At 38.4% G+C, this 24,725-nt stretch overlaps 1 protein-coding gene across 3 annotated transcripts in view; it reads right to left on the bottom strand.

Annotated features, from left to right (window-relative positions):
- Positions 1-24,725, bottom strand: part of DLG5 (discs large MAGUK scaffold protein 5) — a 108,709-nt gene that overhangs the window by 8,043 nt on the left and 75,941 nt on the right. For 2 of the 3 annotated variants that reach the window (XM_040606257.1, XM_040606259.1), the window contains exons 12-28: positions 21,950-22,077; positions 21,092-21,267; positions 20,472-20,575; positions 19,652-19,744; positions 17,719-18,738; positions 15,025-15,163; positions 12,757-12,904; positions 12,149-12,270; positions 11,029-11,118; positions 9,590-9,758; positions 5,589-5,751; positions 4,529-4,662; positions 3,761-3,925; positions 3,193-3,376; positions 2,070-2,218; positions 1,588-1,758; positions 210-406 (exon numbers count right to left, since the gene is read on the bottom strand). In XM_040606257.1, the coding sequence (XP_040462191.1) occupies positions 210-406; positions 1,588-1,758; positions 2,070-2,218; positions 3,193-3,376; positions 3,761-3,925; positions 4,529-4,662; positions 5,589-5,751; positions 9,590-9,758; positions 11,029-11,118; positions 12,149-12,270; positions 12,757-12,904; positions 15,025-15,163; positions 17,719-18,738; positions 19,652-19,744; positions 20,472-20,575; positions 21,092-21,267; positions 21,950-22,077 (3,352 nt within the window). The remainder of the gene's footprint in view (positions 1-209; positions 407-1,587; positions 1,759-2,069; positions 2,219-3,192; positions 3,377-3,760; positions 3,926-4,528; positions 4,663-5,588; positions 5,752-9,589; positions 9,759-11,028; positions 11,119-12,148; positions 12,271-12,756; positions 12,905-15,024; positions 15,164-17,718; positions 18,739-19,651; positions 19,745-20,471; positions 20,576-21,091; positions 21,268-21,949; positions 22,078-24,725) is intronic. The other variant, XM_040606258.1, reaches the window with a different exon arrangement.

Raw genomic sequence — 24,725 nt, 5'->3', positions numbered from 1 at the left:
CCCACAAAAACCTAATTTGGAATACTCCAGCTTGTTATTTAATACAAAAAAAAAGTTGTTATTAAACCTAATATACATGATGGGACATATGATGACCATTGGTATTCAGACCAACCAGAAAAGAACATCGCTCTATGTCATGATACAGCTGTTCAAAAATGAAAAAGAAGGGAAGGAAACCCCCTTGCAAGTATAACAAAAGTACTTGCCATCCAAGAAAGGAATTGAGTCTGTACTGATTGTATCAAGAGCCAGTAAATCCTTTCCATCTTTGGAACCACTTCGCTTGTGTTTATGCTTTCTTCTGAAGAACGACCTTCGTGCTGCCGCTGACAATGTCTTAGATGAGCTGCTTTCATCCTTCGCCTCAGACACGCTGTGTCTCCTGTAGAATTCCTGATCCATCCTATAATGAAACAGACTAAATGGTTGGTATTTAAACTCATCTTTTTGCATTTTTTTCTGCAAACAGTATCACCACTGCTCCTGGAACATGCTGGAAACTATGGTCGCAAGCCTTAATCTGAGTTCCTTCAACACAAAAAATTCATCAGAAACAAACATTAACATAAATAAAAACATAAGCATCTGAAAAACTCACACTGCCATAATTTCCTCAGGATTCTTATCCTACTGATAGCAGTATGGCACAGAGGGTGACCACGCTGGCAGGCAGGGCAAAATTCTCCAAGGCAGAAGCACCTACTGGCCAGTCAATTCAGCCTCGCACAAAAGTGAAGACCCCGTTCCTTCTAAAAAGCTGCATGTTATGCTTATCCTTACAAATAACTTATTAGTAATCCAAAATTACAGGTTTATTTTACACAGCTTTATTTTATATGAGGATAAATATTTTGCCCACATAACACAGTAAAATGTGTTTTACTATTTTTTTTTTCAGTAAAATAAATAGCAAAAAACAATTTTACAATTCATCTTCCAGTAACAAGCCTATCAATTTCGTGCCTGGGTCTGCATGTACATGTTCTACTTCCACACATTCCACACAGCACCGTTGTCCCACCGTCAGAACAAAATGTGAGTTACAACATGGAGAGAAGACTGTTGGAAGAAAAGGAAACCGCAAACCCAGTAATCTTAAAATGAAAAAAAATATTTTAATCACTGAGTGATAAATAACACTATTTCAGTAACCATGTAAAAATTGTAGTTCCTGCAATCTCCTCTTAACTGTTCTACCAATGTTACGAGATTGTGGCGGATGCACCGGCTTATGATAACACTGCTGTCCGCAGATAGTTAAAACCACCAATGCTTCCCAAGAACGACTGTGTTAACCTTGGATTCAAGGATATTTTTGGTTTATTCTCACTTTTGTTTTTCTTTTACCTATCACTACACTGGTCTATGTATCATTTCTATTTCTAGTTTACCATTTTAGTAGCATTAAAAACAACTTGATAGAGCAATATATTTAATTCTACGTTATTGAAATACATCAGCCCTAAAATTACATGTTTAAGAATCTCTCAGAAAGAAAAGAAGCAAACAAGTCTTTTATACCACATCTCACTAGTCAGACTTTTTAAAGACTAGAAGATAAATACTGTAGCTGAGGTCACTCACATATATTTACTTGGAATTTGTCCTCTCTCCAGCTTCTGAGCATTCTCATCTAGCTGCCAAGCCATCCAGCAACCAAAGTTTCCCTGTGGCAGAGTGTCATCAACATATAAAATGTCATCCTTCTTAAAGCTTAAATCCTGTTCCACCTCTGCCAGACGGTCATAAAGTGCTCTGGAAAGGAAAACATAAATAGGCTCTGCAATGATCTCCATCAACTCAAGGGAAGAACACGCATACTTATTTTGAAAATCAGTTCACAGATCAGTGGCACACTCTACATCTGAAGAGCACACAAGTTTACAGTGAAACATGCAGACTTCAGAGGCCACAGATAGCGTACTCACTGTCAGAGATTAGTTGGGATAAATGAATAAACTCTGAATTCAAAAAAGGGTGGTAAACCTGATGTACTATCTCTCTCAAGATGCTCTGCATATCATCCTAACAGCCTTATGCTGCCATTACCAGTCACGCCCAAATACCTGATATAGAATCCATCTCCAGGAAGCTCTTTTATCTTATTAAACTCTTCTATTCTGTATTGAGTCCTTATTTTGATGTTTTCTCCAGGCTTCAACATTTCAAGATAAGCTTCCTCAGCTGTTTTGTTTCGCATATCAATGGACCCATACTGCAAAACACAAACCGCAGAAACCCTTAGGTGTGAAATTGTACCTTAACAGGCAACAGAATTAGGTGAGCTTGAAAACATGCAAAATGAGTTCCTTCTTGCCACTGGTGGGCTCTATACAGAAGTAAATCTTACCACTTAACTCTAATACAGTTTGCACCTAAAGATGTCTAGCAAGAGATTTGAGACACAGGGGTGGAAAAAAAAATACCCAAGTGAACACAGCAGACATGCACCATCAGAGAGGAGTCTGCACTTCTTTAAATAGTTTTCAAAGCTTAAGCTGAGAATCAAAATCTACACTGGGAAGAACTTGGTAGTTTTAGGGAAAGCAAGTGGTCTGAGGGAAGTCAGAAAAACAATTACAAAGCAAAATCTCCATCTGGACACTAGAAGCGCAATGGGAGAGTCTCAGTGCCCAGACAGTCTCAATGCTCAGTTTTATCTGAAAAGCCCATAAGCACATATGTGTTTATCACCTTAACAGTCCTGCCAAGTAGATAAATATTCTCATTTTAGATACAGAAAGCAGACTCAAAGACATATTGCATGGCTTTCCCTAAACTCTCATTAGAATTTCACAGCGATATCATCAATGTGGTTCTCTGTTTTGCAACATCTTCCATATCCTTGCCTTTCTCCTATGTACAGCAATTGGATTCAACGCTTCCTTCTTAGAGGAAGAGAGCCAGCATTCAGAATTCCCAGTGGGCATACATTAGTCCTTCAAACCCGTGGGCAACTAGTGCCTTCAGCAGTGGTAGTTCTCCAGGTCCACATCATCCAGCTCTTCGTGTGCCACCGCCAGAATGAAGGTTATGCATTCTCACCATCCTTACCCAGCTTTTGTAGCAGGAACTCAAGATGCACAGAACATCTCCCATTGCAAGACAGCATGATTCTTTGTACAACTCCCTCTTTATACCGCCCTAAAAATGTTGTCAGTATGCTGCAGGCTTTTTTTAATAGCTTACCTCAAGTATCATGTCACCCAAGACTAGTCCATCAGGTCCTTTTGCTGGGCTATCATCATCTACGTCTGAGACAAATATTCCATACAGGTTCCCACCACATATCTGGATCCCAAGATCAACTTGGGATTTTTTAACAACAACACTTCTAGGTTCAGGCGTCCTTTTGTTTGTGTCCACAGGGCCCCTTTTGACAGGGATAAAGAACACGTGTACTTCAGTTTAAAAACTTGCATTACATACAGTCAGCTAGCCAACTGAAGAATATATGTTTACCGAATTATTATTGAAAGTAGATCACCTACAGATACAGTCTTATGAGACAAATACAGTGTTCCTTGCAGACCTTCTTAAGTAAACCAATCTTGTAGAAAACTTTCTCCACTCCTTGCAAACCCTTTCAAAATCAGCCTGAAAAAATGTTCTTTTACCCTGGGGTGCACTTAACTTGTCTGCTGACTTATTTCACCCAGACATCACATTCACAGAAGTACACTTTGTATTTTAATACCCTTCACATCCATCCTAACCAATTTTTTTTTGTTGTTTGGGCAAAAATTTTACTCTCTACCTTAAGGAATTCCGGGGACTTGTGGTTGGTGTGGTTTGTTTGGATGGGGGTGTCATTGTTCCTTCATCCTGTTCACTCACAGTATCAATTATGGAATGATTGTCAGGGGTTGCAGCTCCACTGCCTTGAGGGGTGGAATGATTACTCACAGGTTCTAGGCGAGAACTAAGAGAGAGAAAAAAAGAACAGAAGACTGGTGGGTTAGTGTTTCACCAATGCCAAACATTTTCCATGCAGACAAAGTTTTTGATTTGGCCATAAATCAAATTAGAAAAAAAAAAACCCAACAAGAAACAAAAAAAAAAAAACCAAACCCAAACCAGCATGCCAAATAACTTATGTTTACCGTAAGTCTAAGAAAAAAATAAAGCTCAGTCTCGAAGCATGACCATGTATCAAAATAGGATGGATAATTTCACTAGGTCATACACATTCTCTGATTAGTTTCTGGAAACTCCAATTATTAAAATTTTAAAATCCATCTGACATACTAGACACCCATAATCCTAGGAAGAAGTCAGCTTTGGTTTTAGTTTAATGTATGTAAGGGTTATGCCCAAATAAAACCAGAAAATATAGCAGGTGCATCAAGCATTTTTCTTTTCTTTTTGACAGGGACGTATTTGCACATTACTTGTCTAAGCAATCACACTTCTCATCAGCAAAAATGCACTGATGTCTGCAAACATCCCCTGTACAGGTATCATCAATTAGCCAGATAACTCCATGGACCAGAGAGCAGTTTTCTCAAAGTCTGGCCTGCCTTACCTTGACCGTGAATGATTGCCAAGCTGATACATATGAGGGTTATACTGAGCCAGAATAGTAATGGTGTCGCACTGCTGTCCAATGATTAGTCGAGCCTGTTGCTCTGTAGCATTTCTCAAATTTATTCCGTTAAACTATGGAAAAAAAGCACAAACCAGGATGTCAAGTTTTCAGATGGAAACTAGCAAAATCATTCTTTCAGTCTCCTAATTAATTTAATGTCTATATGCTAACCTCTTTCCACTGGGGTAAGCAGGAGGATGGAAATGCTGCTATACAATGATTCCTAGGGGTTTACTGCTTGGAAGGAATCACTGTAGTTTTACAGTATTTGGTAACCTGACCATGAGTTTAAAAATCTTTTTACTGTTGAAAGACATATCTGTTCTAAGCTATATTACGATGTCATACCACTGGTTAAATACAAATTGGATCACATCACTGATCTGAATAAATTCAGGATTTAAAGATAAATTCAGATCCACGATCCATTCAGGTCTGTTGTAATATCATCCACACACTGTGGGAAAGAAGATGCTTTAACATACACAAGCATGATCGGATCTAACATTTACAAAGCAGCTCTGTACTTCATAAAATGCTCCTCCACACGTTTGTCTAACGCTGCAGGCAAAACCATGACTGTAGCTAATCTAAAGCCTACGTGAGTATTTGTCAAACCAAGTATCTCAGGCAAGGCTATGGCACGCCAACAGCAGCATGGAACTCGGTACAAGCCAGCTGCCTGAACCACTCACCTTGTCAGGCAGAGTACGGTGCTGGGGCTATATTTGTTTTAAGCACCGTAACTAGCTAGCTTAAAATTTAATTGTATCTATGCAAGATGCAATGCAGATCTACCATCAAAAGACAGCATTTTATGATAAAGCTTGACAACGAGTCACAATAACCAGTTACTGGAATATTACAGTGGAGAGTACCCTTTGCTACAGCTCACGGCACACGAACTTTCACAAGATACTCTTTTGGGGAAGGCAGTTACAGCTGGAGTCATATGAACTGATTCATTAAGCCATAGGAATAGTAAGCAAACAATTACCTCTAGTAACTGATCACCATACTCAAGGCCAGCTTGATGGGCAATGCTCCCACCTGTTACTTTAGAGACAAATATTCCACCATTTTCTCCGCTCACAATGGAAATCCCTAGTGGCTCAGAACCCTTCTGCACTTTAACATGACGTGGCTCTTCCATGTAGGGCCTTTTAGAGGAGATAGTTAAAACTGATTTGGAAAAAATTGCACTTGAACCATCACAATGTCAAAGTTACATGCAATACTTTATGTCTGTCTGAGCTGTAGTAATAAAATAGGTTTAAACAGTTACTTTAAAAAAAATTTACTATCAGCTGTCTTAAATGCATTCCTCTAACACCATGCAACGTACAGTGGCAGAAGTAAATGTTTACCAGGTACATGACAGCTCTGAAACATTATGGTAAATATGAATTATAAATAGTATGGTGGTGAAGTTGGTAGGAAAGAAGCTTCCAGATACATATTATATAAAAGTAATTAAACCGCTGTATATAATATGTCGTTTACAAACCATATTCTAGAAAGGTATGTTACAAATCAAAATGCCGGGAGTCTTTATTGCTGGTGAAAATAAACATTGTAAATAATAAGGTGGTAAACCAAAGGACAGCAATGCACAATTACCAGATTCCATATTTTTATGCAGGGAAACGTAAATTAGTAATGAAAATTAAGCAGTTGCAAACTCAAGCCATTAAGAAAGCGGCTTGCATGGTAGCATTACAATTACCATGCAAATTCTCCTCAGGGCAATTATCCAAACATGTAAAATAGCACAAAGTGCGCAATACTGCTCAAGAAGGACAACCTTATATCAGGCCAACCTCAAACTCCTTAGTGATGAGAACCTAGGCCTAGGAGCCACAGGCATTCTCAGAAAAGACCTATTACGGAACAGATATCTGAAAGACGTAGAAAATTTGAGAAGAAAAGAACACTTAGAAAAAGACACACAGTAGTAAAACACTAGTAAGTATAGCAAGAGAACGGCTTACACCAAAGAAAACTCTGATACCTTCCCCTTTCCTCCCGCCACAGTTCGGGTGGAACCACCTGTACCGGCCCCATCACGGTGTGTACAAACAAACAGCCTCCTAGAAAGGTTGATGTAACTACAAACATAATAATGTCTACACAGCCAAGGCAGATATAAACGGTTGAGCTCATTCTAAATGAAATAACTTGGGTACCTGGTGTGCTGTATTTTTTATTTTAGTAGCATGATACTACATTTGACAAGTGTTAATTTCCATGTTTTCTTTCTTAACACTTCATTATATCATATAGACATTCTCTAAACTGTGCCAGCTGCTGACACAATTTTAATTGTGCTGGTTTGAGTTACCCAGACTTCACTCGCTGCTACTCAAGTCCGCCAGGCTGAGGAAAGGTAGTTTTGGAAAGAGCAGGATTTGAGGCTGGGGGCACAGGGAAGAGGACATTGTTTCATAAATGATGCTTATTGCCATGGTCTTTGAAGGTAACTATTTGGTAGCCGTCTGCAGCAGAGGCATAATAGTTTGCCAGCTTACTAATGCATAAAAGATAAAACCTGGTTGCTGATACAAATACACCGCTGGAACCCAGTAACCTTATACCATCACCAGCACTGTTCGAGGTAATGCCCTCGGAGCTTGTCTATCCATGTAATGAAGGTAAGATAGGTTTACTACCAGCAAACAAACTGAAGCCCAAATTTTCTGTATGAAGCACATCTTAACTAAACTGTGCTAGCTCCCACAAAATTGCAATTAATTAAGTTTTTTTTCATTTTTATTTTTTTTACTCAATATGAGCATGTAAACCATGAGACTTCTTAATATCACAGAATCTATCCAGGCATACTACCTCATTAAAAACTAGAATTAAATCTTTCTGAACTTTATTTATTGTGTCTTTCTGCTTTTCCATCCACCACATGCATTTTAAAATTTGGTTTGTTTGTTTTGGATTGGAATAGGACAGAATCAAACTCACAGAAATTGCACAGGATCGTATCTTAGAACTCTAATAATTACTAAATCAAAGATAACTAGCAATGCATGTAGTAGAGAAACAATAATAAAAGAATGATAACATTAAAAAGGTGTCTTACTTGATAAGCAGTGTTATTAAAATCAAGTGAAGCACACTTTTCTATAAAATTCAGACTGCCTGCCAGAATCACTAAACACTCATTAGAAAAAAGCCTTAATTGATCAGAACTTTTAATTTTCATTTCAATTCAAATCAACAGAACAAACAGAAACATTGATTTTTATTTTTTTTTATCTGTATATTTTTTATCTGGGGAAAGGCCAAGAGATTTACTTGTATTTTGTGAGAAACAATTATAAGACCAAATCACCTTTTAAAATGCTGTATAGGCATCTTGAAACGTTTTTTTAAGATAGACTTAAAGTAGCTACTTTCCTAAATTAAGAACTCTTTTTGTGTGTTAATTTTTTGGTTTGCTTTTAAAATTTAAAAAAAGAACAAACCCAAAACCAACTTAAAATGATATTATTTGTAGAAAGTCAGCTCAGACTATGGTCTAAACGTGCACAGCAAGAGCAAAGGGGCTGGAACCTGACTGCACTTCGATCGCCTGATCAACATTAACAGGAATTGTTATTTCCCAGAGATATGAGCACGTATCCCGTGCTCAGTGATACAAAGTTATAGGGGTGTCAAAACCATAGCTTTTTCAGTTGCACATTACATATCTTTAGTCATGTGAAAGAGAAAAGAAATTTTGACTTTGAATTTGCAAGTGACATTAGAGGAACATTCACACGAGAACACAAATCGAGTACACATAGTACAAAAGTCACACTGAAGTAAGAATGAAAATTCACAAAAACCTCTTTACATACCCTTCCAAAATAACACTGTCCTTTGTACACAATATCAGTTCTAAAGTCACTACAATAACTTAGTTACCAATTCTTCAAATGAGAAAAAAGTTTCATATAACATTTTATGAATAACTTTTTATTACTACCAGAAAACTTAGAATACAGAACATGCTTATTACTTTATCACATTTTTTATGGTCAGTCCTTTTACAGAAATCAAGCAATACAAAGGGGTCTTCAAGTCCACATCAATGAATCTATTCCAACACATTATAGCTCCTTTACGCTGCCAGAATGGCGCTCAGCTGCCTTACTGTAAATAAAAACCTGCTTCAGATTTGTGTCTGAACTGTTCAGTGCTCTGAACTCATGCAAACTTTTGCACATGGTCAGTCTAGCCAGATCATGACAAAATTAAATCATATGTCCAAGACTGATACCATAAGCAACATGTCTTGAAAATTTTCTTCAGGAGACGTAGAAAATTGTTAAAACACAAAGCTCATGTTTTTAAGAATACTGTCAAATCAGGTTCAAACTCTGCAAGCAGCTACACATACACTTAACGCTATGGCTAGCAGCGGTCCAGGTACAGCCAAAGGGATCAGTCACAGTAGTGAAATTGCATCTGTACATATGGGGCACACGTTTTGGCCCAGTTATGCTCTCAATTTTTCATGTTATCTGGCTAAATTGAATCAAGGCACAGTGGTTAGAGCACGTATTCTACAACACTAAGGCACCTGATATTTAGCTATCAGATGCTACCAGGTCTTCATTTTATTTTTCCCGAGTACAGAACGAGCCTAGCAGAAACAAGCATCTGAGGTAGTTCAGCTGAAGGGGTGTATTCCAATTTAGAATGCTCTTACTTGGTGCGGATATTAATCTAACATGGAAGAAATAAAATCAATCCTTATGAAATTGCTTAAGTTTCTAAACTCCAGAATCTACTCTTCAGTTCTGAAGAAAAAATCCACACAAAGATCTCTTACATACTTTGCAAAGAAGATAAAAGCATCAAGTAACAGGACCCGAGACGCACCTCTGCGCCTATGTATTTGTCATTTAAATTAAATGTTCACATTCCTTCAGCCTAATAAACAAATGTACAAAGTTTCCTCAGACACATTTGTATCAAAAACAAGTAACGTGGGGACCTTACCTATCTTTTCTACGTTCTCCAATAGACACGGGGCTAATGGAAATCCTGGGTAACGTAGAAAGGGAGTTCTGAGACTGGCTGCTGGCGAAGGAAGATGTTTCCAAGTTGAGAGGTGACTGTGGAGGAGTTATCAAGCTGGGACTGCTACATTCAGAGTGTGACAAGGAGCCTATGGAAAATCAACAGCTGAGTTTCAGTGTCCTGCACCTGTCATAGTCTGGAGAGCTACACAGACATAGTGAAAGACACCAAACCCATCTGAGACAAGGAAGAGGACCGACTGTTCACTAGCACTCTATTAACCACGTACAGGGTGTAGGGAGACCAGGTAACTCATTTCAGACAGTGCAAACTTACCGCCCTTAATGACTCTATGTCAAATCTGTCTTCTGTAAGGGTGCATACAACTACTGCCATTCTCAACAAGGAGAGGATGCTACAGACAAGCTACACCATATGCATGTCTGAAAACACTTAGCAATGCAAAGTTAATGAAAAATAATAAAAAACGGGAAAGGAGAAGTAAAATAAAAAACAATATGTAGGTTTACTTTCAAATAAAATATTTATGTATAGCCCTTTCCTTTGGGTTGGAGACACATTATGAAACACCGTAAAACCCCAGCAAAACCCCAGCACGAATCATACCCAGAGACAGGAAAGCTCTGCAATTCAAAACATGCTTGACATGACTTCTTTCACATCTCTTCCCTAGTTGTACCCTCCCCGAGTAATTTACTGAACAAGTGCCCTAACAGAAACATTCCGTATGCTTCCTTTGAAAAAATTCTAGAAAAGAAATCTCAAATAACTAACAACAGATGAAAGCCCTTTGTAAGAACTGCATTTGCCCCATTAGGAAAACCACTGCATACAACCCATTAAGGCTATAGAACACTTGAGCAATAATGGCAGTGAACTGTTGCCGTTTATTGTCATCAAACTCTGAATCTCACAGCTCTCCAGCGCTGCAGCTGACATTCGTATCATGTCTTTAAATATCCTCCACCAAGCAATTTTGAATGAAGTACTAAAATTTTACACTGCATTTCAAAACATAATTTACAATCAAGTAACAATATGCAAAATAATGTACTCAAAGAATGAAAAAAAAATAATGCTGGTCACTTCACTGTTGAAACTTTGAAGACATCGCTCTAGAAGAAAACTACAACTGTAAAACACGTACAATGTTTATTCTTACTCTTTTGGTGCAGTTTTACTTAGTTTGCCACTTCCTAGAGTCAATTAACAGCAAAATCGACCTCCATTAGAAAGTTTCTTTCTTTTTTACCTTTCTGTGGCAAACTGCAAATTTTGCAACCTTAATAAAACTGTCACTTTGAGAATTTTGGAGCAACCTGATTGAACAACTGCAAAGGCTTTGGATTGCCAATACTGAAAACAGTACAACCAAAATTACTTATGAAATAATTCACCTCTGTCAGAGCCCATCATGGACCTTGGATATCTTGGTGTTAAAGGGATCTTAATTCGTTCTGTTCTGTATTGCAAGTTACTTGAAGAACCTATTTTTAAAAGAAGAAAACATAACAATGAAAAAATAAAAAGCAACTACATTGAAGAAAAGTAGTACCTTTAGACTCTACTTCTTCAACGAGCATTAAAATGGCCTCTGAATTTGTGCACAAGCCTTGGTGATTACCTTTATATATATTGTGTGAATCATATTTCTTGATTCGTATGAACAGAGCACAATACAGCCATACAGTCTATATGCACTGGTCATTTTTGGATAAAAAACATTTTGGATATTTTTCAACCAAATGAAATTTAAGTTGAAGTTCAAGCAAGAATCTAACATCTCTGTTGTTTACTAAGAATCCATGGGGCTTTCCAAAAGGCAATTAAAATATTCTGATCACATTCTGCTTGGATGAATACTTAACTTTTTAACACTGGTTGCAGACTGCTGTGGTTACAAAGCTGCCATGTTCTATTCAGATGCAACTGCCAACCATTGATGGAACACAGGAACACAAACATGCACGAAGAAGTTACTACATAATTAGAAGTTTTTAAACTTCTAAAATGTTAAAATGTCATTGCTCCAAAGCATGCATTCGCTTTGGTATTCTTAAGATAGGCATAAAAAAGTCTTACATCTCACTCAAGCAAACATAAGTGTAACTTATCTTCCGATACTACGATTTACATTAGGCCATTAGTCACACTTGATTTTTTGTTCTGGGCGCTCTCTTCTTTTCTCTACCTCACTGAACCTCAAAAATACTTTGGCTGGGCCTCCCACCTTTATAAAGGTACTTCCAAACAGTAACAGGGACAGAAAGGAGAATCACTCATGCACACAGAGCATTTAAAGACAGACTGTGAAGAATGAATTAAACACAGCTACATTCAGGGAATACCTTTAGTCCTAAACCCAAAAATAAAAAATGAAGCAAAGGAACACAGGAAGCAGTTAGGCTGTGCTAGCTATGATAATCCCATAATGCATGTACTTAAGGAATTTTCCATTTATTCTTTGTCTCCAATAGATAGGAGCCACACAGGAAATAAATCAGAAAAGCTAGTTACCAAGTCTAGCACTGGATGGTAATGAATTTGAGCCATGGGATGCTCTTGTACGTGCATTTTCAGAGTAGTCATTGGAGTGTTTATGACTTAGGTCCAAACTCAGGCGACCTTGATGCTGGGAACTACATCCAAAGAAAAGGAGAGTAGGGCAACAGTTAGAACTGGGCATAGCACCTCAGCAAACTGGTCAACAAAAAATTTTGGTTATCTCTGAATAAAATGAACGCTCCTCTCCCTCCCGCTTCCCTACTGTCCCATCATTTATGAATTAAGAGAAGTCAGAAGAAAAACAGCCTAAGGCACTACAGAAAAAGGGGAAGGCTTTATCTGTTTTGGCAAGGACAAGAAAAAACACTACACAAGTTCATAAAAAAAAATATTCTTTTACAATATCAGCCTGTGGAGCAGAGGGAAACCTAATCCGTCACGTGCTGAAAGACATGAAAGCAACTGGCACATCATTTATGTGCAATAATGGTTTTGACAACCCTGAGTCAAAATAACACACAACAGCAGCATGTTTCACTCTGCACGGTATAAAGCATCTACTAGAAGCAATTTCACCCTAATGAAAACAGAAATTTAAGGAGATCTAAATCTCAAAACACCTGGGATGCAGATGCTGATGGCATATTTGGCTAGCAACTGATGGGCAATTGCTGGTGTGAACTCTGTGGCTCCAGGCGGTATAAATTGGGTTTCTCATGACAGCAGTTACTGCAGGGCATGGTGCTAAGCTTCTCGGTACCGTACCTGCTTAAGATGACAAAACCACATTTTATCATTAGCATATAAGCTACAGATTTCAAATATATTTAAACATTTATATAATAATTTATTATAACCTTTGCATGTATGATAAATAAGAATTATTAGCATACAGACAAATACATTATTAAGCACTGTGACACCTTTTAAGTAGTACATGCATTTTTAAAAACTGGTTCATAATTTTGTAATGAGTCAGTAATAAAGCAGATTATATTACCAGAAATGAAATCATTCACAGTATTGTCTCAGCACTCTCCAAACTAGCCAGCTGCAACAAGGTCTTTTACCACCACATACCAACATACTCTTCACGCCAGTCCCTCTGCTGCCTTCTCCTAGTCTCTCCTCACCCAGGGCATGCGTTCTCTCTTCTCTGCTTCTTCCTCCCCTCTCTTCCTCGGCTGCCCAACCACTTAACAGAAGCAGCCACAGCTGCACTTTATCTACATCAGCCAACCCACCCCCCAGTTGTATATTATCAATGCTAATTAACCCAGCTTCATTCCTCTACACAATATATCATTTTAATATGCACTAGTAACTAAAAGATCTTCTCTGGTTTCAAGTATCAAACCTTTTCATCCAGCAACAAAAATTCTGCAATTCTCCCTGAACAGTCATCTGACAGGAATGCAAGTTTTTATCTGGTATTTGAACTGACTGCAGCTAAAATGACTCTTCTTCCTCTTCTGTTGCCTCAAAGACTCCCACTTCTAGTGTGTCCTATGACTTCAAATTATAGTATTTTGATATTTATTTATGAAACTTGTTACTCAATCTGTTCTTTTAAGTACACTCATCCTTAAGTACTCAATCAAATTCTGTCTTGCCAATTTCCTCTTAAATGAGTTGTCAGAATACAACAGCAAAAACTTGTTCACAGTTCCAGACAAAGAACCATATTGTCTAATGCAGGTTTGACTTGACTGGGTTTATTATGCAAAGGTATCAAGATAAGATAAAGCTTTTAGTCAGAAATGATACCTTTTAAAACTTTTAATGCTATCAATAAAAGAGAGAGAAAGAGAGAGAAAAGAGTAAAAGAAATCAAAGACAAGCCAAAGCTTCTTTGATCTGAGCTACTCTTGAGCACATCTTTACATTCTGAAAACTGATTAGGACAACAGGGTTTGAAGCTGTCTCTTGTTCCAGACAGACAAATCATTACCTCCTCCCTGGTCTCCAGTAAGGAGAGAGTCTTCCATGATTTCTAGAATGTGCAGGAGTTTGGGGCTTTCCAAAGATTTGCGGGTAACTCATAAAAATCAATACTGTCTTGATTTGAAAATCAAGTTTCCTATGCAGCTGCTGAAGGTAGCTAGGGACTGAACAATCCATCTGGCAACAAGTTGACCAAATGCTTCTTGACTAGTTCAAAGCAACTAGCATACAACACCCTAATTAGCTCCTGAAGCACTCCATTTACTCAGTGCCAATTTAAATTCTTGCTAACGTGAACTTCAATACCAACTAGTGTTTGATCAACTGAGACAACACGCTAATTCGCTCCTGTTCTACCTGATTATATTGATTGTGTGAGCTGCTAGCAAGTGCTAGCTTCAGCAGTGCGGTGTCTCAAACACACTAGCATTTAACCTTTAACTTAGACGAAGATCACAACCAGTTTGGGCACTCAACTGGAGATACTCCAGGTATTTGATTCCAATAGGCAGAACTTAATGTGTTGCACTTTCTGAACACCAGATCATTTTCCTTGGAGGTATTTTAGAAACGGAGAGGCTAAAGCTTGGGACACCTCCATTTACTGTCCACTTTCAAAAATATTGGAAATCTTACTTGTCTCCCTAACGGGCAGCCTACACCTTGTCTACCACTAAAGTCTTCAATACTCTGCCGCATAGAAACTGATGAAACAAATCTTTCAGCCAGGAGCTGCTCAGTTCCCTGAATGGTTCTTAAACAGGTTTCAATTCTTTACAGTCCAAAAGCTAGGCAGACCATGGTCAGATTACAACAGACCACAGAAATATGTTGTGTGAGTCATGTTTGTTCTGCGCTTTCTCATGACTAACCCCCAATATTGTCCAATACGGACAAATTCCTTGGGGAATTCCTCGAAAGTAACTAGGGGTACTGTCACTCACCTGCTGACATGCCGCCAGCGTACAAGGCGGCAGGCACAAAGCCATCGCTGTGCCTAGCAGACCGTTTCGGGGAATAGGGTGCCCATTCCTGCAGCTCTGGGGACAGATGCTCCTCACTCGCTGGAGCATACTTCTGCACCTATAAAAACATAGAAACTTGATTACAGAAAGTTGGGGATTCAGCAGACAAAAAGTAAAATAGCTAGACTTTGTAGGCAGTAAGCAACTTTGGACTTCCTAGCATCTGTTGCAGAACGTGCTTGTTACACCTTTGTCTTTCAGTGATACTATTCACTTCTACTCCTTCTTCCTCCATCCTGCTCTGTTAGTCCTTTATCTTTTTCGGCCAATGTTTGCAACTTAACTGATACACTTTCCTACACAATAAAACACCCAGCATTTAGTTACGTTTCTCCTCTAAAATACTGCTTTCACAGGACATTTCAACTGTTATTTCAGTCACTATTGCAAGTGTTTCCATGTTTCCTGAAGAAGACCAGGCTAAAAAGCCAGAAAATGTTTTCCTCTGAGCCTGTATTTTCAGATATGTGTGGAGCAACCTCTCTTCAACAGAAAAATTCAGGTTTTGGAACCACCACAACTTCTGTTTTGTGCATAACAAGCAGATGCTGGTGAGTTAAGAAACATGAGAACAGCTCAGACGCCCAGCGATGTCAGAGAGCTGCCAGTTCAGGGCGCAGTATGCAGAGTGTACGCGTGTGAGACATACAACACAAAAAAAATGAGATTGAAGAATGTCGTAAGTGATAAATAATTACCGAAAAGGTACTTACAGTTTTTATGATAGCAGCATTTTAATTAAAGGAAGAGCTCCTGAGAGCACAAAGACTAAAACGTAGAGGTTCTTAGGACCAATACTTGATTGCTAACACGGGTGTATCAGTAATTGTACCACCTGCCACTCAGGAATTAAAGTTCTGTTAAATTTATCAACTTATCAAAGTACACAAACTCAACTGTGTGTATACACAACTAAGGAAATGGATAACGCCCAATATGGCTACAAATTAAACTACACTGCATGTTCTATATATGCATTTTTATTATTATAAATGCTGCTTCAGTCATGAAAACATGCAGACTGGACACTACTGTCACACAACCTGACGTAGTCGTAATGCACACAGACAATTCCATCAGAAAGAAATTTCTAGAGTGAATGGTGTCCACATTTTGAGGCACGATACCATATCTGCTCTCCAGTCAACAACTTCAGAGTTACAAAGCTCTGCCTATTTTCTGGAAGGATGGGGGAGAAATTAAAGAGGGGAAAAAACCGAAAAGAGAATCACAGAATCTAGAAGCGAATCACAGAACCTAGTCCTAATTGAACCCTAGGAATGTAAATAAACTAATACATCAAGTAACCTTAAAACCCAAGACTTCATAATTGTATTATACAATGTTCTTCTTCGTCTCAAACCAACCCATGATATCAGCAGTATCACTTGGGCCGCATGTAAAACAATTTTAAGCTGTCCTTGTCTATCCTTTCTGGTCTCCTAGACAGTGAGTGACAAAAATACCTGTCTATTCCAGATAATAAATTCCTTATGTATAAGCCCCCACCTACATGTGTCCTTGTTACGGCTGGAAACTCCTCACTCCCTACAAGAATATTACTACAGTTATAACAAGGACAGAGTATACGCTCACCACAGCACACTACAACAAAGCACGGGGACTATCGGTGCTGAGAGATCAACTTGATATTCTACATACGCAACCATCTCGCCTTCAAAGGTGTTCAGTAGCTTAACCTTGAAGTGAAGAGGATGGGATTATCCAGGTACAAACAAGTACAGGCAAAGAATATGACATTTTAAGTCACTATGCTGTGATTATATACAAGCAAAAATAATGCTTTTTGAAAATTCTGATTGTAATTGGGCAGAATAAAATATCTGTACCTACCACCTGAGCAAAGCTGAGGCAGTGAATATGAAACTGTATTATTCGTTATGCCACCTTATATAATGTGGTCATCTAAACAGGTTTTTCCTAGATCGCATAATGGGTTTTTTTCTGTGTACCCTGGTAAAACATGACCCACAACCTCCACAGCAGGGTTTATTCTAACAAATTACACTCTCATTTTGAACGGTATTATTAAACCATATTCTCATAAACAATCCGTCTTGACAGTGTAAGGTGCCTCACGCTCTATGATTTCTAGATTAGATTTACAACATGATTTGGAAACACAGAAAGGCTCACAAACCCCAACACTGGGAATGGCATGCCTTCTTCCGTTAATCCATACGGTGAGCTGGGCAACCATCCTAACTTCTGTAAAAGTTAAGAGGCCCTATTCTCAGCTTCTCTAAAACTGCCTCCGCATTTTTATTGAATTTTTTTTTCAGTTGTCAAAAACATACAAGAAAGAGCCCAGATCTTCCAACAAGCAGCATTAAACCAAGATGCAGCTGCTAAGCAGAACCCCACTGTTCTGTCCGGCAGCCACTGCTGCCTGTTAAGCACCACAGCTCCATCAACTGGTTTTGGATTTTGCGACACTGCAAAGTGCCAGCTGCATCCAGGGCAGCTTCTCGGGGGACCTGGATTTTTTGAATGGGCTATGGTTCTCCTGTTACAGGAACTGACCACCCAAAACCACACTGAAAATGCACATTAAGGTTTCTAGTTTTGTGCTTCAATATACCAAGCTTCTACCTGAAGCGTGGGATTAGGAATGGGCATAGGGGTCATTTTATGCCTCAGGGCAGGAGCTGATTTTGGCCTTGGTCTTTTAATCTCTGGCTCTTCAACTCTTTGAAAACCAATGTCGTCTTCACAGGATTTCCTTGAAGAGAGATGAGTGCAGTCAATTCCCTCCTCCCGATAATAATGCCCGGCATTCCTGCTGCGCCCCTTGAGAGTAGCAGAGTCCTGTTTAAGTGCCAAGGACGCCGGAGCCTGGGCAGTGGCTGGGCTGGTGGGCGGTGATCCAGTTGTTACTGTAGACTCTGATGCAGAGCTTGCCTGCTGTTTATGCTTAAATTTGATCGAGTCACTTCTCTTAGGAGGAGTTGGAGGAGTTGAAGCCACTTCAGCTTTTGACGGCTGAGGTGAATGGCCTGTCACCTGATTGGGGGAAAGATACTCCAGTTTGGGAGGAGTTGGTGGTCTTTTGAAAGTATCAGGGTCAAAGATAGATTTCCTTTGTTTTGGCTTTTTGTACACAGAGAACTTTTCTGTTTCCGTCGCCGAGATGTTAACCATGACTTTTGGCCAGGTACCACCACTATGCTTAGTTCCATGTCCTTTGTCAAACGCGGTCTCAACCACCATACAGTCAGCTCCCGCAGGTTCGAAAGGCAGCCTCCTGTTGTCCAAGTCAACAGCCCCATAGCCTTGGTCCCCGTACGTCTCTGGGCTGAAGGAGCTGAGACTGTGTTCTGAATTACTGTGGCAACTGTGCACTGTGTTCCTACGAGAGTCTACTCGCAATGTGTTATTAGGGAAAGGTTTGTGATCGCAAAACGCACCGCTGCCCTGATCACTCTGGTCCTTCTTGCCATCCAGGATGTCTGGATTGAAAATGTCAGTCTGGGTTGAGCTGTTGAGTTTCAGATTTCTTTTATTTTGGGCTTGTAGCTCTGATGCGTGAACCCTACAGTTTGATATTTTTTCTGAATCCTTCAGATTTTCAAATATATTTTGGCCACTCCAAGATGAACTCTGAGGAAAAACCTAAAACAAAAACGACATGTGATCACCTTATTATTATGGCTGATTTCTGTTTAGTATCAGGCCTATTCCAGCGTCCTTCACCTACCTATACCTGAATATATACTAAGACACGTATAGTTACAGCCGCAAAAGTTTTAATCAAATTTTATAGATTCAAAGCACAAAACATCAGATAAAATGAAGCTACAAATTTTTTTAAATATTTTCAGAACAATTCCACAAGGGCAACTCCGCATGGTGGCAAAAGCACTGAACTGACAGGGAAGGGAGCTGCATTCTACTTATAACTCTGTGAAGTGACGCTAATAAGTCATCTTACATTGCCTACTTCCCCTCAAACATTTCATCTTTTTACTTTCTTAAAACCCCAAGCTCTCTGGAGGTGGAATTATCACTCACAAAGCCCAGGTAACAGGCCCAGCATAATGGGATTCTCAACTCAATAAGCAAAACTTAGTAATATTTTTATAGCGATAAGCCTGAAAAAGAAAGCCTTGTACTTAATCCTCATGACAGCCAGAGTTCAGTTTTCTGCACAGCTCCCTCCTGACTAAAAGCAAACCTTTCTGTGGTCAGGAGGCAGTGTCTCTTTCATGTACAAAACTGCTGCAGCTCTGAAGCAGAAACCAAGAAGAAAGAAGCAATTGTGCTACGAGTCATTTCATGTGACCAGCAAACAAATAGGCAAGAAGTAGGAGCAATAAATAAGTTTCATTTCCTACCATATGGCACAATAGCCTTACTTTGGAAATAACTGTTGAGCGAGTGCACCATGAAATGCATCCAGATGGTCTTACTTTTAGCAGACTTTCCCACATGATATATTAATTTTTTCATATACTTTTCCCTGAATAACTAAAATAATCCTGTGTAAGTTCAACAAAATCCTGCAAATGTAGCTTCTCCTACTCACCTTCATCAGTGACAGGGTAAGGGAATCCCTACAGTTTCGTAGCAAAGCTTCACATTCAGTAAGTGACTTATTATCTAGTGTAATGCCATTGATCTACAAACAAAAAAAACACAACAGACATCCGTAAATCAAAGGTCGCAGGTAGGGTAGCATCTCTGCGACAGGGAAAACACTAGTTTTATATGTATACATGACTGAAGACTGGTTGACCTTGTCCTGTCTTTTTCCATTCTCCACTAAAAGAAACAAGCCTCATAACTACAATTTTGCTATTCCTCCTAGAGATACAGCGTAACACCACTTGTTTCACTACATTAGCCTCTATGCATTTGTACATCCACAGTCACCACCTTCCATTTCATTTCAGCAGAGTTCATCCATCAGACAAGTAATTTAAGGCTGCAAATGCACATGGGGAAAATCTTCCCCCTGGAAAAGGATGGTATCTGTGATACTGTAATTTAAAAGATGAGAAACCTTTCATCTGACCAAGGGATGTCTTTTTGGAGCTGATCTTTCCTAGTCAGTATAAAAAAATCACAAGTATCATTATATATAAGCTAAATGTATGTAAGTCATTGTCTCTGTCAAAAAATCTCATATGAACTAGGTGTAGCAAATAACCTGCAAATTATATTAATCACTCAGCCTACAAACACATTAATTCATAATAAATATTCAGTGCCTACACAAAAAGGGAATAACACAGTGAAAGCAAAAGTTCATTTGGAAAGTTTGGCACTTTAAAGAGTAGCATCAGTGATAACACTTCAAAATAAATAAAAAAAATAAGAAAGGAGAATGTATTTTTAAAACTTACAGCAATTATTCTATCTCCCACAGTAAGGGAACCCTCTTTGGCAGCTGGGCTTCCGGGCACAACAGCAGCAACAAATACTCCATTTTCTAGACTGACCCCACTATCTAAAGTGCAAAAAAAAAAACCAAATTAAAAAAAAAACATTCCTGCAACTCAAATACCTTGCTCAAACAGCATGTCTGACCTGCCTGCATGTAAAATAGATATTACTACCAAACCAAATGAGTTTCAGTTTTTGAAAATCCTATTAGAGAAGTAAGAACACAGTGAGGGGAAAACAAGGATTGGGCTATCCCAAAATTTAATAACATCATACAAAGCTGGGGTGACTGATGGGTTTAATAGTCTTGCTTTCACTCCCAGTAACACTACAGACAGGCAGCTAACAAACCAACCAACCCCACCCAAGAACTAAAAAGAAAACCTGTACTTAAAGAATAAAGCTATCATCAACATTCGCAGTCTTTGTTTGCTAAAAACAATTAAAGAAAATCCCCATCTAGGAGGAAGTAACAGTTTCAGTGGGATTTAAGCAGAGGCTCAGAATGTGTACCTTTATGTCAAGCCAGTTTTGGCTGAACAAACTTGTACCATTTACCTATGCCCTTTATAGCCATTACCTTTATGTCCAGAAACATTGATGTGAAGAGGTGTTATCACTCGCCCACCTAAGGATTTCCTTCTTCGAACCACCATGTTAATAACACCACCTCCATTTAGAACAGCTTTTATAACTTGCTTTTTATCCTTATTAGTAAGATCCACATCATTTATCTTCAGCAACCAATCATTCACTCTGGTAGATGAACAGAAGCAAGCAGGTCAGTGTTATAAGCATACTTTGCTGGATGCAGCACATGAATAACATTAATGCAAAGGGATGCAACAGAGCTGATCTCAATACGCTAATCCTTAATTATCTGGAGTTCTCTGTTCCCGAAGAAGAATTAAATAGCAGCTACATGAAAAGCAGAACTTCCAGTCTGCACTTCACTAGCAAAAGTATATCCTCAAATCACTAATGGCTGCTCTTTATTTAAAAGCAATTCTTAGGAGAGAGGAGAGTTACTAAAAACCTTCTACTGACACTAAGAACAGGAGCAGATTTCACATTATTCCTTGCTCCGCTCTCCCCTTGCCCTCTCTCAATAGCTCATCTTCACGTCTTTCCCAACATTTAAATAAACAGATCAAAGTTTGAGGAGATAATAAATGGAGTACGTAAGACACAGAAACAAAAGAACATTTCAAATCCTGGTGAGTTTTAAGGGACGAGTCAAACAGTGTTTGATTTCCGTAACACTTTTATACATCAGTCTTCTCAGTGAGATTTCCAAACCAACATTAGTAATATACACATCACCAACGATAAAAAAGAACTTTGAAAAATGGGAAAAACTGAAGACAATTTACAATATGCTTATATTTAGTTTATTCTGATCATCAAAACACACTTATCTCCAAGCGCCAAACCCTACCTTAACCGACCGTCAGCAATACTTCCTTTGTCCACTTTGGTAACAAAGATTCCGCAGTCTCCAGGGAGGTATGGTTCATTCACGCCTTCTGCCACATCAAACCCAAGTGCTTTCAAGTCCATATCCTCCTAATAAATATTATTAACAAGTGACTCAATTGCACTGGCAACCATTGTGCTGCTGTCTGTTAGCAAGAGGCATTACTGCATGTTTGAACTATGCGCTTGCATTTACAGGGTACTTGTTCTAGGCAAGTTTCGTATTTTGTACTTCAATAAATAAGCTCCCAACTCAGCTAGTTATTAGGCAACCTTGGCCCCTAGAACAATCCTTCTCTCTTCAGACTAAGGCTGAAATAATGCAGAAGGGGAACTTCACCAAAGAGGAAGAGGAAAGCAGAAGAAAGCATGCGAGAAAGCACATTCACACACATATAACCTTTTTTAAGGTATGATGCTGCATGTGTAATGATAGAACAAGGACATCTTTCCCAAGAATGGGTGTTACTTGGGGGAAAAAATAAGGTAAAGCAACAGTATTGTGCCTCAGTGATGAGAGCAGAAAGACATGCGCTTTGATATGGCTACAGACCAGAAGTACACAGGAGAGAAAGCTCTAACATTACACGGGATTATTGCTTAAATACAGATTAGAGGCGATGTTCTACCAACCCTGCCCCAAAATAGATCACGCTCCATGTGAAAAAGTGATAAACATTTTAGAAATCGGGCATTGAACCAAAAAAGGAAATTTTAATTTAGAAAAAAAATGGTTAAAGAAAACAAACTAGGACCACTCGATCACAAACTGATTTATTATTGTTGCTATTTTCAGTGTTAAATAGTACACTTATATAAATTAGAGAACTCTACTTGGAATCAACTGGGCCAACCACCTCAGCATACTGAAGGGAGATGATATTTGAAATTTAAAATCTAACATGCAAAAAATTAAACTGAGCTTCTTAAATCAGATGTGTAAGGCATGGTTCCAGACATGGTTTGATGGCTAATCCCCTTAAAATCAGAAGAGCATAATGTCTTCAGGGAGTGCAAAAGACATCTGATAAAAGCCAAAGAAAAGACACACAAAAATACGAATATTTACCAGAAATTAAATTGAGCTAAACCTGCCAAAAATATACTGAAATCCTTATGAATCTTCCAAATGTTCTACATAAGAAAAGAAGTTCATAGGGAAATCACAGGGCTGCCATAATATAAGGATCAAGTAGAGATCACAGCAACATTGCACAGCCTCAGAGCTGAAAAGCAAATATTACTCCTCTCAGTTTTGAGCTGAGTGATTATGTAGGACATTAGTTTAAGCAGACAGGTGAAGCTGAAGCAAAAATAAAAGGATTTAAATGTATTCAACTCTATAATCTCCATCCTGGAATTCAAATGCTGGTAGGTCAGCAGGGATTTTCCTATAAATTATATATATTTTCAAGGTTAGCACAATATTAGTACTACTATTTGATAGCAGCAAGTGTAATCCTTGCATTTAGAAAAGGGAGATGTATATTCAAATGACAAAATCTAATCTCAGTAATGCAAACTTCTAGAACGGTCTCCGTAGTAAAGAGCTAAAAAGCTGCACACAAATTCATTGGGCTGAAGTGCTGTTTACCACAGGTACAGCATATGCTAGACTTGCTATTTCTACAGACAATGGAAAAGTGAAATTATTAGCTCTCAGTTAAAATGGAGAAAATGGCAGTGCACAAAATCCAAAGATGAACGAGCATGGTCAGAAGAGATGAAAGAGGACGGTAAATTGTCATCCCAGAAAAGATTTACAGATGGTGGTCCTGATGGATCAGCATTAGTACTCAGTCTATATAGCCTTTTCAATCTGTAGATTTCAACATATAGTAATACTAAATAATATTTTTTAGTGTCAAAAAAGGAACATATTAGTAACTCTGTTGGGATGTAGTATCAGATCACAGACAGATTGGAAAAACATAAAAAAAAAAAAAAAAGATGACCCCAAATATTGTAGTAAAATAAAAGGGATTTAATTTGACAGCTTTAAATCACAAACTTTGTCATTCAGGAATGAAAACTAAATTCTGGTATATGCAGAAGCTGTTATAAGCGAAGCACAATCTGGAAGACTACATGTGCGTTCTATATGTGGTGAAAGAAATTACTATTGGCAAACAACGTGACATGCCAACAAAAAATTTCAAATAGAACAGCATACAAAACTTGCATACAAAGCAGTGAAATAAAAATTCTAGGCTACGACGAAGAAAAATTAAATGAAATGGAGAAAAATACTACTAGGATAATGAAAGGATGTAAAGGTTATCTGGAAAGCTAAACATAAGAACTTCATTTAATATGCCAAAACGGAAAAAGGATTTAACTTCCTCTGCAGACAAGCAAGAGAGATTAGCATCTCTTTTGATCCCAGATTTTTAAGGTGAAGGGTAATGCTGCCCTAAAATATATGCTCATCATGAATAAATACTTTTAATGCTTCAAAATGTCTAACTATCACATCTGAGCAAAATAGAAGAAATAACTTCATGTAAAAGCTGAACTATTTTATGCATAGATTATATGTGATGTTGTCTGTAAGAGTAGAGGCCTGGGCTCTCTGATGTCAGTGTTCCCATCACACCTTACATTTCGGCTGCCTTAAACTGCCATTTCTGCAATGAATCACTAACTTTAGGAACACTAAATGTTTCACTTTAAACATTATTTATAGTACATGGACCTGGCTATCCTGCAAGATCAGATGGAGGAATTATTTTTATTTC

The sequence above is a fragment of the Falco naumanni genome, chromosome 9 (genome assembly GCF_017639655.2).
Source record: "Falco naumanni isolate bFalNau1 chromosome 9, bFalNau1.pat, whole genome shotgun sequence".
NCBI lineage: Eukaryota > Metazoa > Chordata > Aves > Falconiformes > Falconidae > Falco > Falco naumanni.
This window is presented reverse-complemented; position numbering and strand designations above follow the sequence as displayed.